At 48.9% G+C, this 23,461-nt stretch overlaps 1 protein-coding gene across 1 annotated transcript in view; it reads right to left on the reverse strand.

Annotated features, from left to right (window-relative positions):
- The window catches only part of CPAMD8 (C3 and PZP like, alpha-2-macroglobulin domain containing 8), an 85,475-nt gene that overhangs the window by 60,013 nt on the left and 2,001 nt on the right, over positions 1-23,461 (reverse strand). The window contains exons 2-11 of the mRNA XM_012809386.1: positions 22,193-22,344; positions 20,458-20,480; positions 13,231-13,396; positions 13,097-13,149; positions 9,408-9,425; positions 8,925-8,979; positions 6,162-6,275; positions 4,997-5,081; positions 3,769-3,877; positions 1,707-1,934 (exon numbers count right to left, since the gene is read on the reverse strand). Coding sequence (XP_012664840.1) covers positions 1,707-1,934; positions 3,769-3,877; positions 4,997-5,081; positions 6,162-6,275; positions 8,925-8,979; positions 9,408-9,425; positions 13,097-13,149; positions 13,231-13,396; positions 20,458-20,480; positions 22,193-22,344 — 1,003 coding nt within the window. The remainder of the gene's footprint in view (positions 1-1,706; positions 1,935-3,768; positions 3,878-4,996; positions 5,082-6,161; positions 6,276-8,924; positions 8,980-9,407; positions 9,426-13,096; positions 13,150-13,230; positions 13,397-20,457; positions 20,481-22,192; positions 22,345-23,461) is intronic.

Raw genomic sequence — 23,461 nt, forward strand, 5'->3', positions numbered from 1 at the left:
AAAAAAAAAAAAATAAAACTGTTAACACTGTTAGAAGAAAACCTAAGAATAAACCTTCATGTCTTTGTATTTGACAAAGAAGTCACAAAGTACAAATTACCTTCATCCAATACCACACTGGGTTAGGGACTGGTGGACAGTGCTGTGAACATTTCCATGTGACCCTTAGACCTCATTCACTCAGAGTGATGGGACAGACAGAATGAAGCAGGCACAGATATTTTGAAAGAAGTGTGGATCGTGGCCCCAGAAAGACCCTGGAAGAAGCCCCACAGCTGTGTAGGTACCTGGTGACAGAGGTCCTGGGCTTTAGCTCACATGATCCGATTAAACACTGAGTTTAATGCAGAAGGTGGATATTTTCTCATTTGTCTGTGAAATACTTCCCTTTGACCCAACTGAGAGCCCTAAGCCCCTTCTTCACACACATTCTGAGCCTACACGAAGTACTTTGGTTTCTACTTCAGCTGGGATCCTCAAAAGGAGGGGCACAGGAGCTGTGTCTCCATGTATGAGAAAGAGGTGACTGGGACCCCGGCACAGAGTAAAGCAAGAGCATCAGGCCTCAGTGTAAGGACGGACAGACAGCCAGCCCCTCGTGGGTGACGCCCACGGATGGCAAGAAGGAACTGAAGTGAGAGCAGGGGTGGGGTTCTGAGGGCATGGCCTGCCTTCTCCTGGGGTGACAAAGGGCTCTGCTGGCCTCACCCACCTCCCGCTACTGCAACTGGGATGAAGACACCCCAGTTTAAGGGTCACGATTTCTGGTCATCTCATTGTTTATTGTGCCTAAGAATCACACAGCAGATGATAAGCAGGGGCTCAATCAAAATGCTGCTTCCCAGTCCAGGGTTCTGAATCAGTTGGTCTCAAGGACAGCAGATTTGAATTTTGGGAGATTCTGATGTTAGGTCCTCAGGGGATAAAATCAACCCAATTAAGAAACCAGACCAGGCCTGGTGGCTCGTGCCTATAATCCCAGCAACTCAGGAAGCTGAGGAAGGAGCATAGCTTGAAGTGAGGAGCTGGAAACCAGCCTGGGCAACACAGTGAGGCCCTGTCCTAAAATAATAATAATAATAATAATAAAATATCACTGCCTTAGAGGAACTGATTTAATAAATGACCACCCAACACCTTGGACCTATACCATAGGTCCAGGAATGTCTGTCAGCATAGAATAAAGTAGATCATTCTTTTAGGTGGAGGAAAATGTCTTGTGCCCCTCACCAAGGGTGCCAGCTCTCATCACAATCACACTCCACAAATCAGCCTCTTGATCCCAAGAGCACAACCAGAAAACTTGTTTTCTATTTTTTTTTTTTTTAGACAGAGCCTCAAGCTGTCACCCTGGGTAGAGTGCTGTGGCATCACAGCTCACAACAACCTCCAACTCTTGGGCTTAAGAGATTCTCTCACTTCAGCCTCCCAAGTAGCTGGGACTACAGGCACCCACCACAACACCCAGCCATTTTTTGGTTGTAGTTGTCATTGCTGTACAGCAGACCCGGGCTATATTCAAACCCACCAGCTCCGGTTTATGTGGCTGGCACCTTAGCTGCTTGAGCTACAGGCACTGAGCCCAGAAGACCTGTTTTCATCTGAATCAAAGTTGAGTCACCACTGCAGAGCCAGGGACACCTGCCAGTGGCAGAGGTTTCACAGTGGTCCTTGGTGGGAAGCAGCACAGTTACCCCCAAACTCACCTTCCCCACATAGGCCAGGCCTGGCTTGAATTGCTTCCTTGTGTCCTTGGAGTAGCGGATGTCCACCAGCTGCCTCTGGACAGGAGTAGAGTCATCAAATGCAACCTGCTGGCTCCCATCCACACTGGTCACCATCACCCAGATGCTGATCCTGCCCCGGAAGTGTTCAGGGACATCTGCTGGGATCATGTCCTTCACACAGATGTCAAAGTCTTGGGAGCCAAGAATCTGGAGGGGAGAAAAATATAGGCTGTGCTCACTCAGGGTTGGGGTGGCCTCAGGGGGATGTCCCCAACCACCCTGAGGTGCAGGGCTCTCTGGCTAGAGCCCAGGGACACTAGGTGACATACCCAATCTATGCCATATGCCACGGGTCACTACATGGAGACTGTGAAGATGGCCTCTCATTGCATAATGTCCGGGGAGGATGGATGCCAGCACCATTGGGCAAAAGAGGAAAGAGGTCCCTACAGTGGTGACACAATCTCCCTCAGCCCAGGAAGAAGGGGTTACATTTGAACTGGGTCAGCCCAACTCTGGAGCACAGAACTCCCTGGTTCAACCCCTTGGAGGACCCCACCTCGAGGCCTGGCAAGTGATCCACATGCAGAAACAACTATGGAATAAATTACTCAGTAACTGGGAGAACTAAGACAAAGGCCACCATCAGCGTCCTGGGAGAACACCTGGGATACCCAGGGTGCTAGTAAGAGGCATGGACTAGGTGAGGGGGGTAGTGTCCTCTCCACAGAAGAGACACCTTGAAGATAGAGGAGTTACCCGTCCAGGTGAGAAGGGGACAGGGAAAAAGATTTGAATAGGGGGTGGGGAGGAATTGGCACCAAAAGAGTTAATGTCTCAGGCACCTACAAAGATGAGGAATCTCCAGGAAGGTAACTGCCTGTCATATTACTGTGTGCTCTCCATGTAAGATTATGTTGAAAACCAAAAAAAAGCTCCAAAAATTTACATGCACAGGTATGAAAAACAGGGCAGTGACATTGACTGTCTGGTGTTTCCTCAAAAGGCTAAACACAGTGTATCCCATGACCCCACAATTCCACTCCCAGGTCTGGATCCAAGAGAAATGAAAACAAACGCCCACCTGTATATGACTGTCTTATTCTGCAGCAAGCTACATAATAGCTACAAGGTGGAAAACAACCCAAACGCCCACCAGATGAAGGCGTATGCAGAATCCCTGCGGTGGGATGTTACTCAGCCATGAAAAGGAGTCAACACTGACACCACTGCAACGGGGACAAACCTCAAACCATGACAGCGAGTGAGAGATGCCAGACAAAAGGCCACACGATGTTTAAACCGTGTGGTTAAACATCCAGAATAGGCAAATCCACAGAGGCAGGAAACAGATTAGTGCCTGCCAGGGTCTCAGAGGGCTAGGAAGGTGCATGACTTGCAAAGGGGGTTGACAGATTGGGGGGGAAGGTAGTGGAACTATTCTAAAACTGGGTAGTGGTGATGGTTGCACAACTCTGTGGCTATCTGAAAACTATTCATTAAAACTATTCTTTGAAAACTATTCATTAGTTTTTACTTTTTTAGAGACAGAGTCTTGCTATGTTGCCCAGGCTGCCCTCTAATTCCTAGGCTCAAGCAATCCTCCTGCCTTAGCCTCCTGAGTAGCTAGGATTACAGGCAACAAAATTATTAATATATTTCTTAAAACTTTACATCTAAGGGAGGAAAACTTCACCTGGGAGGAAACACACCAAAATATCTGTGGTGGTTCTGTCTGCCTGTTAGAGACCAAGCTGTCTTTATTTTCGGCCTTTTGCTTTTTTAGAGACAGAGTCTCACTTTATCACCCTTGGTAGAGTACAGTGCCGTCACAGCTCACAGCAACCTCCAACTCCTGGGCTTAGGTGATTCTCTTGCCTCAGCCTCCCTATTTTCGTCCTTTTTATATTTTCTGAAGCTTCTATGTTTAACCTGCAGGAGTTTTATCCTAAGAAAGATCCCTACCACATAAGTGTTTTAGAAAGGAAAATAAAATGTGTGATGGCAGAGCTGAAGCCGAGGAGAGGGTGCTGCTTCTCACCTTTGTGGTTCTGAGGACAGGGTGCCCCACCTCGTGGCTGTAGTAGCCCACGCCATGTACAGTCATGTTAATGGTTAAGGCCCCCGACACAGGTTTCCCAAAGGTATACCTGAAACAAAAGGATAAAGTGCACTCAGTTTCACAGCCATGAGACCCCAGATGGGGCAGTGGGAGAGGCCAGCTTCAAGAAGGCCAGGTCCACAGGTTGTGGCCAGTAGTACAGTGACGGATACAGTTTCCCTCTCCCATCCAGCATTTTGTCCTTACAGACCCCTTGCAGCCTGGAATCAGGACAGATGATACCAGGGCCCTGTAATCCTCTGTACCAAGTCTTGGGTTTGACACCTTTAAAGTAGGGAAGTGCAGAGGAACAAGCCCTTGTGAGCTCTAGGAAACCTGGCCCTGAACACCCTAGTGGGTTCAACTGTTCAAGTTTCTTCACCCCAAGAATGGGAATAAAACTATCCTCTCAGGGATGTTGGTGAAACTTAAATGTATGTCGTGCCCGATGCAGAGGGAACTCCTGTGCATGGGGAACAGGTGCCAAATGGGAGAGCTCAGCAAATAACAAAATAGCACTGGGCATTTCAATAGTCACTTCCTAGAGACTATAATGCCGTGTCCCAAACTGCACACTGAATTTGAAACCTTACACAGCTGGAGGAGACGTGGGCCAGAGGGCAGTCTCAGCCACAACCTCTGGGAAGGCAACAGGAGGAGGCAGGAGTGAGGGTCTCTCAGGGCTCTCCTGGGCACCCCCAGAGAGGGACAGCACCTCTGGACGCCTGTGTGTTGACCCTGGTTCGGGGTCAGTCAATAACTCGGTCGTCAGGTGTGCAGCCCCCTGCAGAAACCCCTCTTCCCAGTCAGCACGCTGGCCAGGAATGCCCTCAGCTAAGGGTACTGTTGGAAGCTGGGGGCACTCTCAGGGAGAGGGACCCTGGAGGGAAAAGGGACACCTGGGAGGGGCAAGTCCTCAGGGAAGGTCGCTGGTGGGGAGTCACAGGGTAGGGTGGGTCTTGCCCTTGAGAGGAGAGGCACACCCATGGGGAGAGGGGCACCCCCAGGGAGGGAAGGAACACCCATGGGGGACGGGCACGCCCACCGGGAGGGGGATGTAGGAGATGCTCCTGGGGCAAAGGGACACCACGTGCGAGGGCAGGAGGCAGTGGGGGAGGGCTGCGATGGGGGGAGCCTCCAATGCAGCCCAAGGGACCCTCTTTCTCACCTGGCCTGCACAGTGCCTGTCTCGCAGGCATCGAGGTCTCGGATGTACCGGGGTGGATCAATCTGCAGCTCAAACTTGGGCAACACTGAACAGAGAGAGCAGAGAGTGGGAAGGGGGTGGCTTCTCTCACTCAATGTGTCAGAAGGACAACAGCAAAGCCACACCCTGGCCACCACAAGGCGGACACACGGAGGCACACCACCCTTTGCTGAGAAGCTCTCTAGGCATGTCGTCAGCAGCATCTATTTCCTATCTCTGGGGGAGAGGATCCTATTTGGGGGGGCCACCTCCCATCACTTTTAAACCGCGTGCTCTGCATGTGGCAGATTCCAACCCAGCCCAGCCCAGCCCAGCCTATAAATCCCCTTTCTGTGACTATGAGAGTTTGCACTGGACTTCTGTGCTTGCAACTCTTAGCCCAGACTGTGACACCCTTTCCTTCCTTAAAAGGTGCTCTTGAAAAGAGGAGAAACCTCTGACCACAGAAGGAAAAATTTTAGCACAAAAGTAGAATAAGTGTCTCCAGCCTGAGTTCACTTCTTGGTTCTTGTTACTCGAGCAACTTTCTGAATGGCTCTCTCAGCCTCAATTTCCCCATCTGTAAAATGGAGATACCTCATAGAGTTCCTTAAAAGGGGAGGGAATTCTGAGACATACTACAACGTGGATACACCTTAAGGGCCCCATGCTAAGGGAAATAAGCCAGTTACAAAAAGAGAAATACTGTCTGATTCCAGTTATACTCATATATATGAGATCCCAAGAGGCATGGAGTTCATAGACAGGAAGTAGAACAGTGGGTCCCCCGGGAAGGAGTGGGGTGGGGAGTTAATGTTTAATGGGGACAAAGTTTCAGTTTGAGAAGGTGAAAGAGTCCTGCAGATGGATGCTAATGATGGCTACACAACATTATGAATGTATTTAATGTCACCATACTGAACACTTAGAGAGGAGTAAGAAGGCCTGGGCCGAGTGGCTCGCGCCTATAATCCTAGCACTTTGGAAGGCTGAGGCAGGATGGGAGGACTGTCTTCCACCACCATGCTCAGCCACCACGAGCCCTCAGTGAATGGGGTCCCCTGCCCCCCTCTTCATCAGCATCCTTAGTAGGTCTGAGGTTTCCACCAGGCTTTAAATCCCAGGACCCTAAGAGCCACCAACTCACCATACTTCTGAACTTCGAAGGACTTGTTGTACACGTGGCCTTGCATTTCAACAAAAATGAACCATTCTCCTAACACAGGCTGGTCAGACAAGGGGAAGCTCAAGTTGGTGATGCCTGTGTGAAGAGAGACACCCCTTTTGTGCCCAAGTGAGGGCATTTGCAGAGAACCATCAGCATGGGCCCAGCCCCAGAATCCAGCAGCAGTGAGGTCCAGGAAGAGGGACCCCAGGATCCTGCTGCCCCCTGGGCAATAGTACCGCAGGGGAGCAGGAGATCACACAGAGGCCAGACCTCTGTGGAGCAGGACACTACAGGGTGGGCACTGGAACAGGTCTGAGACCCTCGGCAGGCTAAGGGAGGGGTGCAGGGAGAGGCTGCAGCCAGGTGCAGGCAGAGGGCTGAACACACAAGGGAGACAGCTGGCCCTTTGTACTCCTAAACCTGTCATTCCCAGCTCAGCACTACTGGCATCTGGGGCAGCACTGTTCTCCTGGGTGGGGCGTCCTGCTCCCTGCAGGGGGCTGAGCTATGTCCCCGGCCTTCACCCACTAATTCCCAAGAGGACCACCATCTCCCGCTAAGTATGACAATCTAAAGTCTCCAGATATTTCCAGTATCCCAAAGGGGCAAAGTCACTCCGGTGTGGAAACCACTGGGATGGATGGATGGATGGATGGTTGAGGCCAGAGCAGAGCACTTCCCTCCCATGTCCCCTAAGAAACATCACTGGTCTCTGGCACAGAGGTGCCTTTGCTTCAGGTCAATACCCCTGAACCCCGCCTGAAGCCCCGTTTTCACACCGGGAGTGGATAGAGGAGTGTGAGTGTGCTTGACAACTCCGAGCCACTCTAGGGAATCTTGCACTCCCAAGTGTGACATCCTCCACTTGTCCCCAGTGGGCAGACAGGGAGGATAGCTCCCAAGGGACTCAGGACAAAGACAACACACACAGCTTCCCTCCTTCCCACTGGAATCAGAAAATGTTCTGGTTAAAGTGATTCTCTCCTCAGGTTTTCAGAGAAAGTGAGTCTTTGGAAATTAAGGACATTGAGGTTAGTGTGTTGTGACCATGTCTTGTTAGGAGCCTGTGACCAACATCCCCAAATGCCCCCGGAAAGAGAGACAAAAACACCCTGAGGGAGAATACTTAGTCTACACACATCCTAAGGGTTTTGTTTTTAGAGAAAGTATCTCACTATGTTGCGCAGCTTCATTTTGAACTCCTGGCTTCAAGCAAACCTCCTGCGTTAGCCTCCCGCGTCCCTGGGATTACAGTCATGAGCCATCACACCCAGGGAATATTTTTAAAAACAGGAAGTTGACCACTCCCCTCCTCTGTGTTCTTAAGGCCAAGTCCATATTCTTCCCCAGCTCTCACACACCCCACCCCTGCTCTCAGCATTCCTTACACCTAGGCCTCTATCTGGCCTCCAGCCTCATTCCCCCAGTCAGCTCCAGCCCTTCCTGAATGCTAGGAACATTCTAGAACATGCCAAGAATGCCTAGAACATGCTTCCTGGCCCTTGCTTTGCCTGGCTCCTTCCTGTTCCTTCTTCACTTTGTGGCAAAAGATTCTTCTTCCAGGCAGACTCCCAGGATTGCCTCTGCCACCCCAGCTGGGATAGAGCCCCATTATCCTCTCTTAATTTGCACTTTCCCTCCCTCGCACTCATCACAACTGACATTATCCAAGCAGTTTAATGTTTGTTTCCCCCACCAGAGAAAGCTTACCCCTTGACAACATTTACACGGCGCCCAGCAAATATCTGCTGGTAGAAAGAGAGTGAACCAGGGAGTGAAAGGGAAGGAAGAGGCAGAAGGGGAGCATGGTACAGATCAAAGAGTGCTGAACCCCAGGACAGGAGAGAGGAAAGGAGGGGGGTCCTCAAAAGACCCCTGTGAGTCCTGCTTTTGAGTCCACTGCCACCACATTTCGACAGTCCCAATGTGTACATAGCTGTCCTCAGACTCCTCAAATTCCACCAATTCCCTGTAATCTACTGGGGCACCAAGTTCCTCATTGCCAAAGTTCCTCAATCCCACAGCCCTTATAGTCATAGAAAAAAAGAAAACAATAAGGCAGTGCCTGTGGCTCAGTGAGTAGGGTGCCAGCCCCAGATACCAAGGGTGGTAGGTTCAAACCCAGCCCCGGCCACACTGTAACAAAAAATAGCTGGGAATTGTGGCGGGTGCCTGTAGTCCCAGCTACTCGGGAGGCTGAGACAAAAGAATCGCCTAAGCCCAAGAGCTGGAGGTTGCTATGAGCTATGACGCCACAGCACTCTACCGAGGGTAACAAGGTGAGACCCTGTCTCTAAAAAAAAAAACAAAAAACGAAAAGAAAAGAAAAAAATCCAGCTCAGCTCCTTCAGCCAAAGCAAAGCCTTTTGTGACTCCTAACAGGAATGAAAATGTCTCATGTAGGGGGGATGACAAGATCTTCACCCTGCAACAGTAGGAAGGTGGGAGCACGTGCCAACAAATGAGGCCACAATATTTCAGAAAGGTCTTGAGTTCTTGGCAGGATTCTGGGCAGAGAGAAACATGGCCTGAGGGTTCAAATCTTCAGAGAAGGGTCATGAGCTAGGCACCACTGCCTCTGTGCCCTCTGCTCCTCCTTGGTCCCCTCCAACTGGGGTGCCAGGAGGGATATGTTGGGGAGGGAACCCCTAAGATAGATGGCATTGTATACCTGGAAGGTTGCTGCTCAAGCAGCCTGCAGACTGCACAGGAAGCAGCAGAGAGGAAGGGAAGGAGACTCACCACAGCAGAGCGTCTTCAGGTGTCCCCACTCCATCATCCGGGAGCCTTGAGGGTCCTGCAGTGGGGACAGACATGCATAGAGAACTCAGGCAGACCAGCATGTGCCCAACTTGAGAACACTCCCCAGCCTTCTCTCTTGGGCGTGACAACAGTAGTGGGAAGACCCCAAGAGTAATTATTTAACCCCAATACAGAAGCAAAAGGAAGCTCTGGATGGAGAAAATCTGAAGGCAGAAGGGCCCGGGCTGGCTTGCCTGCTTACAGAGGTGGACAGATACACACTTAGTGTCCCAGGGTAGACCTGGGGACAAAAATGAACCAAGGCAAGGCAGAGAGGCCAGGGCCCTGCCTTGTGAGCAACAAGGGCTCAACCCAAAAGGCAACCCAGAAGGAGACGGTGCACAAAGACAGACCAGATCTCGTAGGAGTAGGTGGGCTGACCAGGCCCCGAGTTCAAGCTGCGGAGGGACACAGGCCACTCACCAGGATGTGGGCTTCCAGCTGCAAGAAGGACACACAGAGGCAGTGAGCAAACCCTCCACACACGCTCAGTCATCACCCACACATAGCCTGGGTCCCTCAGGACAGGCACACACACAATTTTATGGATTAAATTTTGCACACACTCCCCTCGTCCCAAATTACATCTGTCTAAGTGCTAAGCCCTAGGACCTCAGAATGTGACTATTTGGAGACAAAGTTTTTAGAGAGGAAATCAAGGTAAAATGAGTCATTAGGGTGGACCCTAAACCAGTATGACTGGCATCCTTAATAAAATGGGAAATTTGGACACAGACACACACAGAGGGAGGACATCGTGAAGGGACACAGAGAGAGGATGCCATCTATAAACCAAGGGGAAAGGCCTCAGGAGGAACCTACCCCGCTGACACCTTGATCTCAGACTTCTGGCCTCCAGAATCGGGAGACAATAAATTCCTGTCGTTTAATCCATCCCATGTGTGCTACTTGGTTAAGCAGCCCTAGAACACTCACACAACGTGGCTGAGCCCCCTTCCCACCCTTCCAGACTCTGCCCCCGGGACAACTCCTCAGGCAGCAGGTGTGCCACTGGGACATTTTCCCAGGTGACCCGTGCCAGGGTCCTCAAAGGCCCTAAAGTGCCCAGAACTTCACAATGAGCCAGTGCCCATCAGCATCTAACTGAGGAGCCCATGTCGCCTCCAAGTTATAGAGCTCTTGGTGAGTTCCATGGCTGACACATGGCCTGTGCTTCCTGAACTCGGCAGCAATGCCCTGGCCCCCATGTGCTGCTGATGCTGGGTATGTGGATCTGTCCTATCTGCTTAGGGCTGCCTGTGTGTCTAGGGGTATCCCAGTTGAACGCAAGGACACCTAGAAGCCTTGCACATTGGAGTCAATTCCTTGTGATTTTACCCTCTCCCTACTACCCCCAGAAGAAAACAGACAGCTGCAAACGTGCAAGGTTCTTCCCTTTCTCATACGCATCAAGCCCTCTCCAGCAATATCTGCACATTGGGCAAAAGCTGGTCTCAAGTGACCAAGGCCACAGAGGGAGGAGGGCTCTGGGCAGATGGTCCCAGACATTCAAGTACAGGGACTCAGCACTGTCCACTCAGAAAGCAACCCAGCACCTTTAACACCAGCCTGGCCATGGGCCTTGGAATCCACCTGAGCCCGAGGAAGGAAACACCAGTGGAAAAGAAAGATTCAAGTATAAAGAAAATCGTGGCAGCATTTCTGACAACAGCAAATCTGAAGACATGCAAATATCCACCAGGAGGGGATGCTTAGGTACGAAGCCTTCCTGTGGCAAAAAAAACTCTATGGAGGTGAGTTTACAAGGCTATGTCCAAAAACGTGGGCAAGTCATAAAAGAGGCCAGGGCCACTTGAGGCTAGGAATTTTGAGCCAGAGTATGAGGCTTGCCTGGGCATCATAGCAAGATCCCTACAATAAAACAAAAACAAAAAAACAGAAAAGTATTACTGTAGCTTGGAGGTGATGCCAGTTAAAAAGTTGCATATAACCATAGAACTGCACTTCTAGGCTGGTCAGCCACTCACCAGGGAACTTACTGGATTATTTTCCAACATGTGAATCCCACAGGGGTGGGATCTATGTCTGATCTCCTCAGTGATGAGCTCCAAACACTAGAACTGAGCCTGGCACACAGTAGGCATCTTCCATGAGTCCTCTCGGGGTTTCAAAAATGGAAGTTGCCCTCTGACCACCATCACATCTTTGCTATGTATAAATTCAGTTCACCTGGTTTACTCTAATCACTTTCTTTACAGTCAATGCCTTTTCTTTCTTTCTTTCTTTCTTTCTTTTTTTCTTTTCTTTTTTGCACTGGTTGCTGATACTACAACTATCAGGGGAACACTTGAGGGGTAACAGGGTGCCCACAAAGTCTTAAGTGTTCCATATAGATTACTTATTGATTACAGAAGAGAAACAGTGACTGGCAGAGGAGAAACCAGGCAGACTCTGCTTGAAGTTCTGGCCACTGTTAACATCCTCCAGCAACGGCTCGGCGCCTGTGGCTCAAGCAGCTAAGGCACCAGCCATATACACCTAAGGTGGCGGGTTCGAATCCAGCCCGGCCTGCCAAACAACAATGATGGCTGCAACCAAAAAATAGCCGGGTGTTGTGGCGGGCGCCTGTGGTCCCAGCTACCTGGGAGGCTGAGGAAGGAGACTCACTTGAGCCCAGGAGTTGGAGGTTGCTGTGAGCTTTGATGCCATGGCACTCTACCCAAGGGGACAGCTTGAGGCTCTGTCGCAAAAAAAAAAAAAAAAAATCCTCCAGCAACAGTGTGAACCCACATCAGGTGCCTCTTGATATGAGGCACCTGGGAGGACCCAGCATTGCTTCTGTTGCTCCTGCCAATATTCACAGCCTGAGTCTAGTAATGAGGGAATAGCAGGCCAGCCAGCTGAGGGACATTCTGTAAAACAACTGCCCGGACTCTCCAAAAACGTTAGTCATGAAAGACACAGAAAGGCAAAGGGGAACTGATTCAAATTAAATGAGACCAAGAGACATGCCAATGAAATGCAACAAATTATCCAGGATTGGATCTTGGACCAGCAAAGAAACATGCTGTAAAGGATATTATTGGAACAACATGTATTTTAAATTAGATAATTTTATGGTTTCAATGTCAAAATTCCTATACGTGATGATAGTCCTTTGGTTGTGTATGAGAATGTCCTTTTCTTAAAAGATAGAGGCAAAAGGTAAAGAAACAGGATATCTTTGAATTATTCTCAAATGACTTGTCAAAATAATTTTATAAGCACATATATAAATACATATGTGCATATATATACTAAATATACATATGTACACAGAGAGGACATAAATATAGCAAGATGTAGGTTTTGCTACATTTGTAGATTTGTAATTGGTGAATCTAGAGCCACGGTTCTCAAAGTGTATTGCTCACAGCAGCAGCAGCAACTGAGAATATTAGAAACATAGATGTTTGGGCTCCTTGCCAGACCTCTTGAATCAAAAACTCAGGAATGGGGCCCAGAGTATGTGAACAAACCTCTCAGGTGGTTCTCACGAACACACAAGTTCAAGAACTACCGCTCCAGGTCAGAGGTTGGCAAATTACGGTTGTTGGCCAACTCTGGCCCTCTGCCCCTTTTTGTAAATAAAGACTTATGGGCACACAGCCATGTCCGTTCATTCACATATTGTTCATGCCTGCTTTTGTATAACAATAGCAGATCTGAGTAGTTCCTACAAAATCCAGTGTGCTCTGCTATTCTCCCAACAGCTAAGGTTGACGTTATTTCCAAATAAAACGTTAGAAGAATCATGCTCTTTTTGTGTGAATGTGTTTATTATCTGAAAGAAATTATTATATTTGATGTGGCAGTTATATTTTCTTTCTAACATAGGTTAAATAACTGCATGGCTATTAGGATTTAAATGATAGCCCAGGGCCACCCAAAGCCCAAGTTCACTAGTGCTTCCTGGCTGAGTGTCAGTGAACCAGGTACACTCACCAGCCTCCCTCTGTCACGAAGACCACTCCCACCCTCAGGCTCCTCCAGGGACGTGGAGCCTCAGGAAGGAGGTAAAAAATAAAAGGAGTCACAGTTGCTGATGTGCCCTGCGCAGGTGGTCCCAAGTGGGTGTGCTCTGGGCTCACGGTTTTAGAAGCTGATCTCACCTTCTCATTGACGGGCCTCAGGTCAGGGGAGATGGCAAAGATGTTTACAAGCACTAGGAGAAAGAAGAGAAGCATGTGGCACCTGCAGACTGTGGCCAGCCACCCCCCTTCCCTGGCCTGCTCCGACTGCCCACCTCGGTCCTGGGGCCTGTACACTGGCTTGTCCGTCTGGATGAACACGGAGGTGCCCCGGCCATCCACTGTCACTGAGGTCTGGTTGTGGAAGACGGGCCTCTCCTCTGCCTGCTGGCTGCGACCCCACACCTTCAGGAGCGCCTGGCCACGGAGGCCCGTGGGCACCTGCAGGCAGAGTATGGAGCTTTGGGACAAAGGTGTCTCCCCACAAGGGACCAAGATGTTGGGAAAGCAATTTGGAAGTCTACAGTGGAGGTGCTACCCTAGGGATTGCTGTGCTTCTTGGGGGACACTTGGAAGTTTCAGGAAGAGTTTTTTGATGTCTTATCTACCGGGGCGGGGGGGAAGGGGAGCGGGAGGTGCCACTGTCATCTACTGAGTGCGGGACCAGGGATGCTGCTTAACATCCTATAGTGCACAGGACACCCCCATGGTGAAGAAAGATTCATCCCCAAATATCAACAGTGCTTAGGCTAAGAAATGGCAGCCTAGCTGGAGTTCCAGAGCCTTCTCTGCTGACTACAAAGTTGCAAAGCTATTTTCATTCATCATCTCTGTAGAGTCAGAAGAGTTGACTCCCACCTTGCCAAGTGAATTTACAGCCTATGAACAGGGAACTGAGACCCGGCCTCCTCATATACATACACATATGTGTGTGCCCACATGTACCTGCAGGTACCTCATCTGTATGGCATATATGATGGATATGCCTCTGTGCATTGCCTTACTCTAAGTACACTACACACACATGGGGTGTGATTCTACTGATAGGAAATTTCCAGAACAAACAAGGCCAAAGGGACAGATTAGTGGCTGCCAGGGGCTGAGGAAGGGAGAATAGGGAGTGACTGCTGACCAGGCCAGGGTTTCCTTTCGGGGTGATAGACAGGGGTGATGGTTGCACAAGTTTGTGATTGTACTGAATGCCACTGAAATGTATGTTTTTATTTTATTTTATTTTATTTTATTTTTGAGACAGAGTCTCATTATGTCACCCTTGGTAGAGTGCTGTGGCATCGTAGCTCACAGCAACCTCAAACTCTTTGGGGCTTAAGCGATTCTCTTGCCTCAGCCTCCCAAGTAGCTGGGACTACAGGCGCCCACCACAGCGCCCAGCTATTTTTTGTTGTTGTTTCAGTTGTCATCGACGTTTAGCTGGCCCCAGGTCAAATTCAAACGCTCCACCCTCGGTGCATGTGGTCAGCGCCGTAACAACTGTGCTACGGGAGCCACCCAAAATGTACACTTTTAAATGGTTAAAATTCTACATTTTAAAGTGATTAAAATGGTTATAATTTTTTTCCCACATAGATGGAGAAAACAAAAAAATCACTGAAGTTTTTAGAATCTGCTTCTGTCCCACTTTGCTAGGACAGAATTTCCATTCTTCAGGGAACAGAGCCCACCCTATACAATTCCCTCTTATATTTTTAAGCAATGAAGAGAACACCCCAGTTTTGTAGTTGAGTCATTATCTATAAAGGCCCTTTCCATGCTCAGAGCACACAAAAGTCATATCTTCCCCAGTGTGACGTGCGTACGATGACAGCTACATTCCAGCCATCCCTGGGCACCCAGCAAGGGGACATTATCTGTCAGCAGTTCACATGGGGAGCCACAGGTACCCCCCTTTCCTAAGACCATTGAAACATGGGTGTTCCCCTTCAGAGGGCCCATTGGCCAGCACCCACCAGACCAGAGTGGTCTCTCAAGGGGTGGCAGGGACCCTGGTCACCATCAGAGTCAATGACTGCATGGAGCATCCTGCAGAATTCTGACATCCTCATGGCTTTCTGCACCATCATGTCCACTGGCAGGGGCGAGTGGAGTGATGCCAAGACCCCCACCCTGCAACCACACAGGGTCAGCTTTGCATCAGGGCCAGTCCCCACCTTCTCTCTGGCCACTCACCTCCTGTCTTCTTGGAACAGCATCAGAGGGACCGACCCCACCTGCCACCCTTACGACCAGCCTGCAGTTTCCTTTCAGGACCAACCACAGGGATAAGCCTCACTCCCTACTGCAAACTGATAACCCTCATTTGCTCCGTTTCTGGAAACCTCTCAACATCAGCCTCAGGCTGAAGAAGGAAGAAAAGTTTCAACCACCTGGGAGCAGGGCAGGAAGGAAAATCTGGAGGGGGTGGGGACTACATGCTGGAGGGACAGACAGGCTGGGGCACAAGAGGCTTCCCCTGAGGACAGAAAGGAGGACAGACCACAATTCACAGCCCCCCAGAAGAGCTTTACCTGTGGGGTATCCTCCCACAGGGAGAGAAGGCAGGAAGGACCTTCAAGGGGACCTGGCCTAGGCTCCAGGTTTCTCCTGCCTTCTTTCCTTTACAATGACTGTGTAGGGGACAGAACACGGTCCCTGGTTACAGGAGGAGGCACAGCTCAAAGGCTGGAGGGTGGCATAGCTGTCCTACTTCCTCCCAGCAGATGCCTGGGCACCTCAGAGCCCTCATGTAAGTCTGGGGAGGGGCAACAAGGCGCCTCCCACATGGGGCATGGGGAAGCACTGGGCCTGGATCACACATGGCCTCTGGGGACAGGAAGTGACTTGCTCTCCTTCCTGAGAGGTCAGGAAGGCTGTAGAGCCACATTGTAACCAATTCCCCTCAGCCCAAAGCAGTGGACCTATCTGCCTCCAGAGGTCTTTCTGGAATAAAGCAGATTCCATCCCCCACCCCCCACCCATCCCTGACCTCAGTGATCCAAGTTCACCTGTTTAACATAAAGGATAACCAAGGGCTAGGGGGCTGAGATTCAAGCAGGGAATGATCCCCAATAAGGCCATCAAGGAAGTGGCCAGGAAAAGTTGGCACCACTGGAGGCTGAGATGGAAGGTGAAGGGGGACCAAGGCTAAAGTAAGAGGCTCCCCGGGGCAGAAGGCTGTGTGGAGTCTCCAGTTCCACCACAGGTTTATGTCCCCACCCTAATGAATATCCAGATGCAGCTGGGTTTATCCTGGGCTCAGGACCCCTCCCCCTACCAGTAGCCGAGGGACACCCCCTTAGCTCCAGATACAGGGTCCCATCGTAAAAGATTCTCCTCTGACCACCCAGAAGGCCAGGATGTAGCCCACTGATTCATCATGTCCTTTGGATGTGGGCGCCAGAGAACAGAGCCAGAAGCCTGGCTTCACGTACCAGCCTAGTCCCCAGAAGGCCTGAAATTCTCCCTAGAGACTCAGATCTGTGACAAGGGAGATATTGGCCTCAAGTGTATCTGTGAGAAAGCCACGCGATTGGCTCGACCCTCTGAATTTCCATTTCCTCTTCTGTAAAATAGTAAGGATGTCTACCTCAAAGAGTTGTGAGGATAATTAATCATGAGTATAAAAAACCTGGTAGCCTGGGCATGGTGGCTCAGGCCTGTAATCTCAGCACTCTGGGAGGCCAAGATGGGAAGACAGCATGAGCTCAGGAGTTCAAGACCAGCCCAAGCAAGAGTCCGACCCCATCTGTACTAAAAATAGAAAAATTAGCTGGGCATGGTGTGGCATGCCTGTACTCCCAGCTACTTGGAAGGCTAAGCTGAGAGGATCACTTGAGCCCAGGAGTTCAAGGTTGTAGTGAACTGTGATGATGCCACTGCACTCTACCTGGGATTACAGAGTGACTCTATCTCAAAAACAAACCACAAACCTGGCACACAGCAGATACCCACAAATGGTGGCAACAAGGTATCACTATTGGTCTCCAAACTGGCCAGAGAAATCCACCTGTGACAGATCTCAAAGACTGGAAAAGCTCCTTCTCGTGGGTTACAGGAGAGATCCTGATTGGCTTTGCTCCAGGCCACAGGCTGCCTATCTTTTCCTCCTTCCTGCCCCAGGACCTTTGCTCTGGCTCTTCCCTCTGCCTAGAATGCCTTTACCACAGATACTGCATGTCAGTTCCTCCTGCTCTCACTCAAATGTCACCCTCTCAGAGGGGCTGTCCCTGCCATATAAAATGTGGCTCTCCACAACTAACTCCCCAGCCCTGTCTACCTTTCTCTGATATATTTTGAAATAAAATCCAACACTTTCTATTCTCAGAGGTGATCCTATTGATGTAATTGTTTACTGTCTGATGTACCCTCTTACCTGCCAACAAGGAAAGCCGTCCAACTTTGTGTTCAGGAATTAATAGATGCTTAAGAGACATTTGTTACACAGAAGAATGGGTAAGTATGAAAAATTGGAATAAAGGAAGTGTCACAGGCATACGTTCTAGAAAGTGCCACCAAGGGCATCTAGGCAGCACCTCACCGAACAGATGAGAAAGCTAATGCTCGAATTGAGTAGGGCCTTCACATGCAAGCCACTGTGTATCCCCAAACTGTCATGTCCCCAGAGGAATCCCTAGGGCAAGTAGGGCTGGGGATGAGGAGGGAGATTCTGTACCCATAAGAGCAGCTTGGCTTTCACCCAATGCCTGCACCAGGGTTCCACAGAGAAGGGTTTCTCCACCTCAGCACTGATGACATCTGGGGCCAGATGATCTTGCAAGGGGGGTCATCCTGCACATTGCAAGATGATTAGCAGTCCCCCCGACCTCCACCCTCTAGGTGCCCCCTTCCCCGACTGTGACAACTACAAATGTTTCCAGATATTGCCAGGGTCCTGGGGGTCCCTTTCTAGACTTAAGATTCCTCCAGCCCCACTCCCAGAATTAAATAGCCCTTCATTGGTCTGTCATACAAATTCCCAGAATCTACACTGTGAAGAGCGCCTTCTTACGTGGCCAGGGAAGGCACATAATCTTAATGTCTGCTCAGGGCAGCCCTGCTTTCTGAGTCAAAAGAAAGCTGATCTAACCCAAGGAAGGCAGCAAGGCCAGCTCTCAGCTCTTGATTTGTAAGTTTCCCACCTACAGCCCATGGGCCGCATGCAGATTGTTTGAGGACTGCTTCAATTATCTGTGGTTGGATGCAGCAAAAAGTACACATGGACCTTTTTTAATGTTCATCAGCCGTAGTTAGTGTTTGTGTATTTAATATGTGGCCCAAGACAACTCTTACTCTTCCAATGTATGGCAGAAAAAAAAAAAAAAAGATTGGACACCCCTGATAGGGTTGCCCAACTGTTGACATCTGGGGCTGGAATATTCTTTGCCATGAGGAATCTTGTGCAGTCTAGGATATTAAGCAGCATCCCTGGCCTCTGACCCACTAGGTGCCAAAAGCAACCCCCCTCCTTCAGTTGTGACAACCACAGAATGTCTCCAAGAATTATCAAATGTTCCTTGGGGGACAAAACCACCCCCAGGAGACAACTGCTGCCTTATGGAAAGGATTCTATCGTTGAACATAAGTCAGGACGACTCATTAGATGCTAATGACAAAGCCCACGGAAGGGGAGCATCTCAGCCTCCATTCTGATCCCTGGGGGTGGGCATAGGATAATTTAGAATGATCGTCATTTAGCCCATTTGTCACGGACACCTTTGAGCATCTGCTAAAACTTAAGGAACTGCTAACCCAAAACATGCCTGCAATTTCAAGCCTTACAAACCCCCTGAAATTTGAGGACTCTAGTTAAAAACTCATCAGAGAATTACTCACAGTGTAGTTTAGTACATGAAATAATTTTAAAATAACAATATTCAGTGCTAAGAGGATGTGGGGAATTTTGTCCCTAACATATTGCAGGTGGTGCCAAGAACAGGTACGACTGTGTCTTCTAAGACTGAAGTCCCAACTTAGAAACAGGGCTGCACAGCAGGTGGTAAGTGCGGCAGGCTGGTGCAGCTTCATCTGTATTGACAACCAGCCCCATTGTTCGCAACACCACCTCAGCTCCGCCTCCTGTCAGATTAGTGGTGGCGTTAGATTCTCACAGGAGCAGGAACCCTACTGTAAACCGCACATGTGAGGGATCTGGGCTGTGCTCCGTAGGAGAATTTAATGCTACCACTAATCTGACAGGAGGCGGAGCTGAGGTGGTGACGCTAGCACTGGGGTGTGGCCGCAAATCCAGATCATCATAAGCAGAGAGGTTTGACTACCCATAAGAAATTAATTGCTTGCAGACTCATATTAAACCATCTCCCCCACCCCAAGTTGGTGGAAGAACTGTCTCCCATAAAACCAGTCCCTGGTGCCAAAAAGACTTTCTAAGACAAAGCAAGACCCAATGACAGGCTTGAATCCTAAGCTACTGGTTCTTCTTTTAGGGTGTTTGGCCTAAAAAAAAGCATCCAAGTTGCCAGCAACTCCTGGATTACAGTATCAAAGCCCTGAAAATAATCTAAAAAAGATCTAACCTATGCAAGGGAAAGGTTAGTAAATTGGTACAGCAGTCCCCAACCTTTTTGGCACCAGGGAATAGTTTTATGGAAGACAATTTTTCCATGGACTGGGGGAAGGAGGTAATGGTTTGGGGGTGATTCAAGCACATTACATTTATCATGTACTTTATTTCTATTTTTATTATATTGTAATATATATCATATATAGAGAGAGAGAGAGAGAGAGAACCTATATATATTAAATAGTTACACCACTCACCATGATGCAGAATCAGTGAGAGCGCTGAGCTTGTCTTCTTGTAACCAGATGGTCACAATGCTAGCATCACCACCTCAGCTCCACCTCAGACCATCAGGCATTCTATTCTCAGAAGGAGCAGGCAACCTAGATCCCTCGCATGCACAGTTTACAGTGGGGTCCGCACTCCTATGAGAATCTAATGCTGCCCCTGATCTGACAGGAGGCAGAGCTCAGGCAGTGATGCAAGTGATGGGGAGTGGCTGTAAATACAGACGAAGCTTCATTTTCTCACCTATTGCTCACCTCCTGGTGTGCGGCCTAGTTCCTAACAGACCACAGACTGACACCAGGGCCTTGGGGACTGCATAAATTAGTGTATTAGTCTATAAGAGGTACAATAGGACATTGCTGATAATAAGATGCAAATTACAACAACAGAGACTTAGAAACATGGAAGTACATTTATAAGTTAAGAGAAAATAGCAGGAAACATCATGGTATCTACCCTTTAATTAAAACTATGAAGGAAAATACCTATCTGTACAAAGATTTATGGGAAACATCAAAAACAAAAAGTAAGAAAATGGGACTAGGGGTGGCTTTCTCCTTTTCTAAAGTTCATTGTTTATTTCTTACATCACAATTAATGATTTTTCTCACAACACATGCAATGTCTCTTGTTCCATTCCAGATCCAATTCTTTATTTTCAAGGTAGGGTTTATGATTTTAAAAATTCACAGCTTACCTTGAGTTTGATTGTTCCTTTATCTAAAAATGAAAATAAAATGAACAAACATTAAATTAGGAGCTATGTGTTTCCTGCCTCCCTGTAGCCTTACAAACAAAAATTTTCTTGACTCAGAGGAGTTTTTCTGTAGACAAATACACTCTGGGTCACCCTGGCCTGGCTAGGGTGGCATAGCAAGAGGTTTCCTCCAAGTTGGCAAGAGTTAAAGGCTGGAGGGGATAGACAAAATTGAACTATTCAGGAGAAAGTTGGCCTGCCTATATATTTAATTTACTTCACCTCTGGCCCTTGCCCAAAGTAAGCTGTGAGGAGAGTAAAGGGAAAACACCAGGGGAGAGGAACAAGGAGAAAAGTGGAGAGAAAAAAGAAGAAACCCAGGTCCCTAGTGGACCTCACCCCATTGAACCTGATTGGTCTCCTACCACCTCACTCTGCTACCCACATGAGTCATTTGTGGTTCCAATACCTATCCTGGGTTTTCTGGCCTACAGGACTCAATTAGTCATCTACTGTTTTTGCCACCCAGAATCCATTCATTCTCACACCTCCTGCTAATAGGGCCTCAATTTCCTTGGGGGTGCTACCTGCCTAGATCCCAGTCCACATGGCTTGGAAGGACACCACCCACCTCTCTTGGGCTCTGTGCCAATCTGCATAGGCCTTTCCCCCAGGCAGAGTGATTATTTCAGGGTTGAGCACATCATCCCAAATCGGGCAATCCACATAAGCCATCCCTTCTGGTAACAGTGACTGGCTGAGGGTTGAGCACACAACCCAAATGGGCCAATCAGAGGGAATCCTGGGATTTTATCCAATGGTCCTGGGAAACTGGCATTTCCTCTGATCTTTGGGAGAGACACAAATGCCATCAGAGCCTAAGGCAAGAAGCTGACCAACAATGCCAGTGGACTTTTTTCCCTAGTTTTGAGAGACCATAAACTCTGTTACTGAAGCCAACATGAGTTGGATTTTAGTTAACTAGCCACCAAATCAGGACTGTCCACTTCTTCTAGGACTAGAAGGACTTCTAAAAGGTACCAGAAAGGACTCCTTCTAGATAATCCTTTTTTTAACTTTCACAATCCCACCTCCTCTGGCCATGACTCCCCATGTCCCCAGAGGACAGGTGCTGCCTTGCTGGTCCCTGACATCATCTCTCTGTATCTCCTTGGCTGCAGGAGCCTCTGCATGAGGAATGAGGCCCAGAGAGACTCCAGTTCCCTGAAACAGGTCCCTGAACTCACCACCTTTGCCCAGGAGGCTGACACTATTGCTATCCACACTTGACCAATGAGAGAGGGGTAAAAACTGGCTGAAGGCCTGAGCTCCAATCAGTGAGAGACCTGTGAACCCAGGTCTGGGATGATGGCACAAGGGTCTATAAACCCAACAAAAGGTATAAAGTGTCATGAGATCTTGCTAGGTCCCCTATTCCACCTCCAAACAAAGCTGGCACAGAAGGGAGTCCCAACTATGTCTAGATCCATGCCCACAGAACTAGGGCTGCCAAGAAACAATGTATTCTGGTTTGCAAGACTGGGCAGGTGTCTGCCCTTCCTGGATTTACTCTTTCCATCTGTAAAATAGGGAGAATACAATTTGTCCTTCCTCCAGGGATATAAGGCAAAAAAGAAACCAATCAAAGCCCACACTGCCCCAGCCCCAAAGGCCCGCAAGTGGCTCCACTTTGCAATGGGAAAGGAAGCCTTGGTCAGACATTCATGAGACCTACCAAGGATGGCTCCCTGGCTCTGCACCACTGCCTCACCCTGGGCCACCAGCTGAGCCTGGACCATGACTTCCCTTGGGGAGTTAAAGATGGTCACACTGATGACTTCCTCCACTCCTGAGTGGAAAACAGAGGGAGCAGCAATCAAATAGCCCCTGCAGGAAAGGAGAAAGAAGCTGAGATTAGCTTATTCACCTCTGAGGTCCCTATGCTGGGTAAGGATCTGGCCTCATTGGACTTACCCATCATCACATGCATACCCTTACTCTGGCCTCCAGTATCTTTTCTCAGCTACTTCCTTCTGCCCCAGGACCTTTGCATATGACATACCCACTATCTGAAATACACTCCTCTGTAAGCCATCTAGCCAGCAGGATCCTACTTTATGAGAAGTACTAACATTAGAGGATCCTACTAGGATCCTAGAGGAGGTGGGATCCTAGAGGATCCCATCTAGCCAGGGGGATCCTACTTTATGAGAAGTACTAACATTAGTACTAACATTTACAGGATCAGAACATGCCCTGGAGAAGTCAAGTCAAGACCCAATCACTGAGAGACCAGAATTCTAACTTTGTCAACCAGGCTCCACAATCCAGTGGAAAGAAGCAAGGGTTTCCCTGCAACATTCACTTTAAGAACAAACTCTGAGGCTGGGGGTGGTGGCTCATGGCTATAATCCTAGCACTTTGGGAGGCTAAGGTGGGAGGATTGATTGCTTGAGCTCAGGAGTTCAAGAACAGCCTGAGCAAAAGCAAGACCCTGTTTCTACAAAAAATAGAAAAGTTAGCCAGGCATGGTTGGTGCACGCCTATAGTCCCAGCTACTCAGAGACTGAAGCAGGAGGATGGCTTTAGCCCAGGAGTTTGAGATTGCAGTGAGCTACAATGATATCAGTGTACTCTAGGAAACACAATAGAGTGAGACTCTGTCCCCTAAAAAAGCTCTGGAAACAATGGAATCAAAACAGCCCTCTTTTTCAGAAAATCCTCTGATTGATTGTGAAGACATCTCTCAAAGGGAAGTCTTGTTATCTCATTTTCCTAATAGAAAGCTGATACTCTGGAAGGATGAAGAACATGCACCAGATCACAGCCAAGCAGGAGATGTCCTGACACACCTTTATGGCATGGGACTTGATAGACCTAGGTCCTCCCCACTTGAGGGCCTGCCTCCTGCAGACTTCCAAGGGAAATCACAAAGGCGCTATAGCCTCATAAAATGTTTACGATGAGCTGACAATTGCCAATAGCACCTGCAAAAAAAAAAAAA

This window comes from Otolemur garnettii, unplaced genomic scaffold (assembly GCF_000181295.1).
Source record: "Otolemur garnettii isolate 467f Iridium unplaced genomic scaffold, OtoGar3 scaffold00105, whole genome shotgun sequence".
In the NCBI taxonomy this organism is placed as follows: Eukaryota; Metazoa; Chordata; class Mammalia; order Primates; family Galagidae; genus Otolemur; species Otolemur garnettii.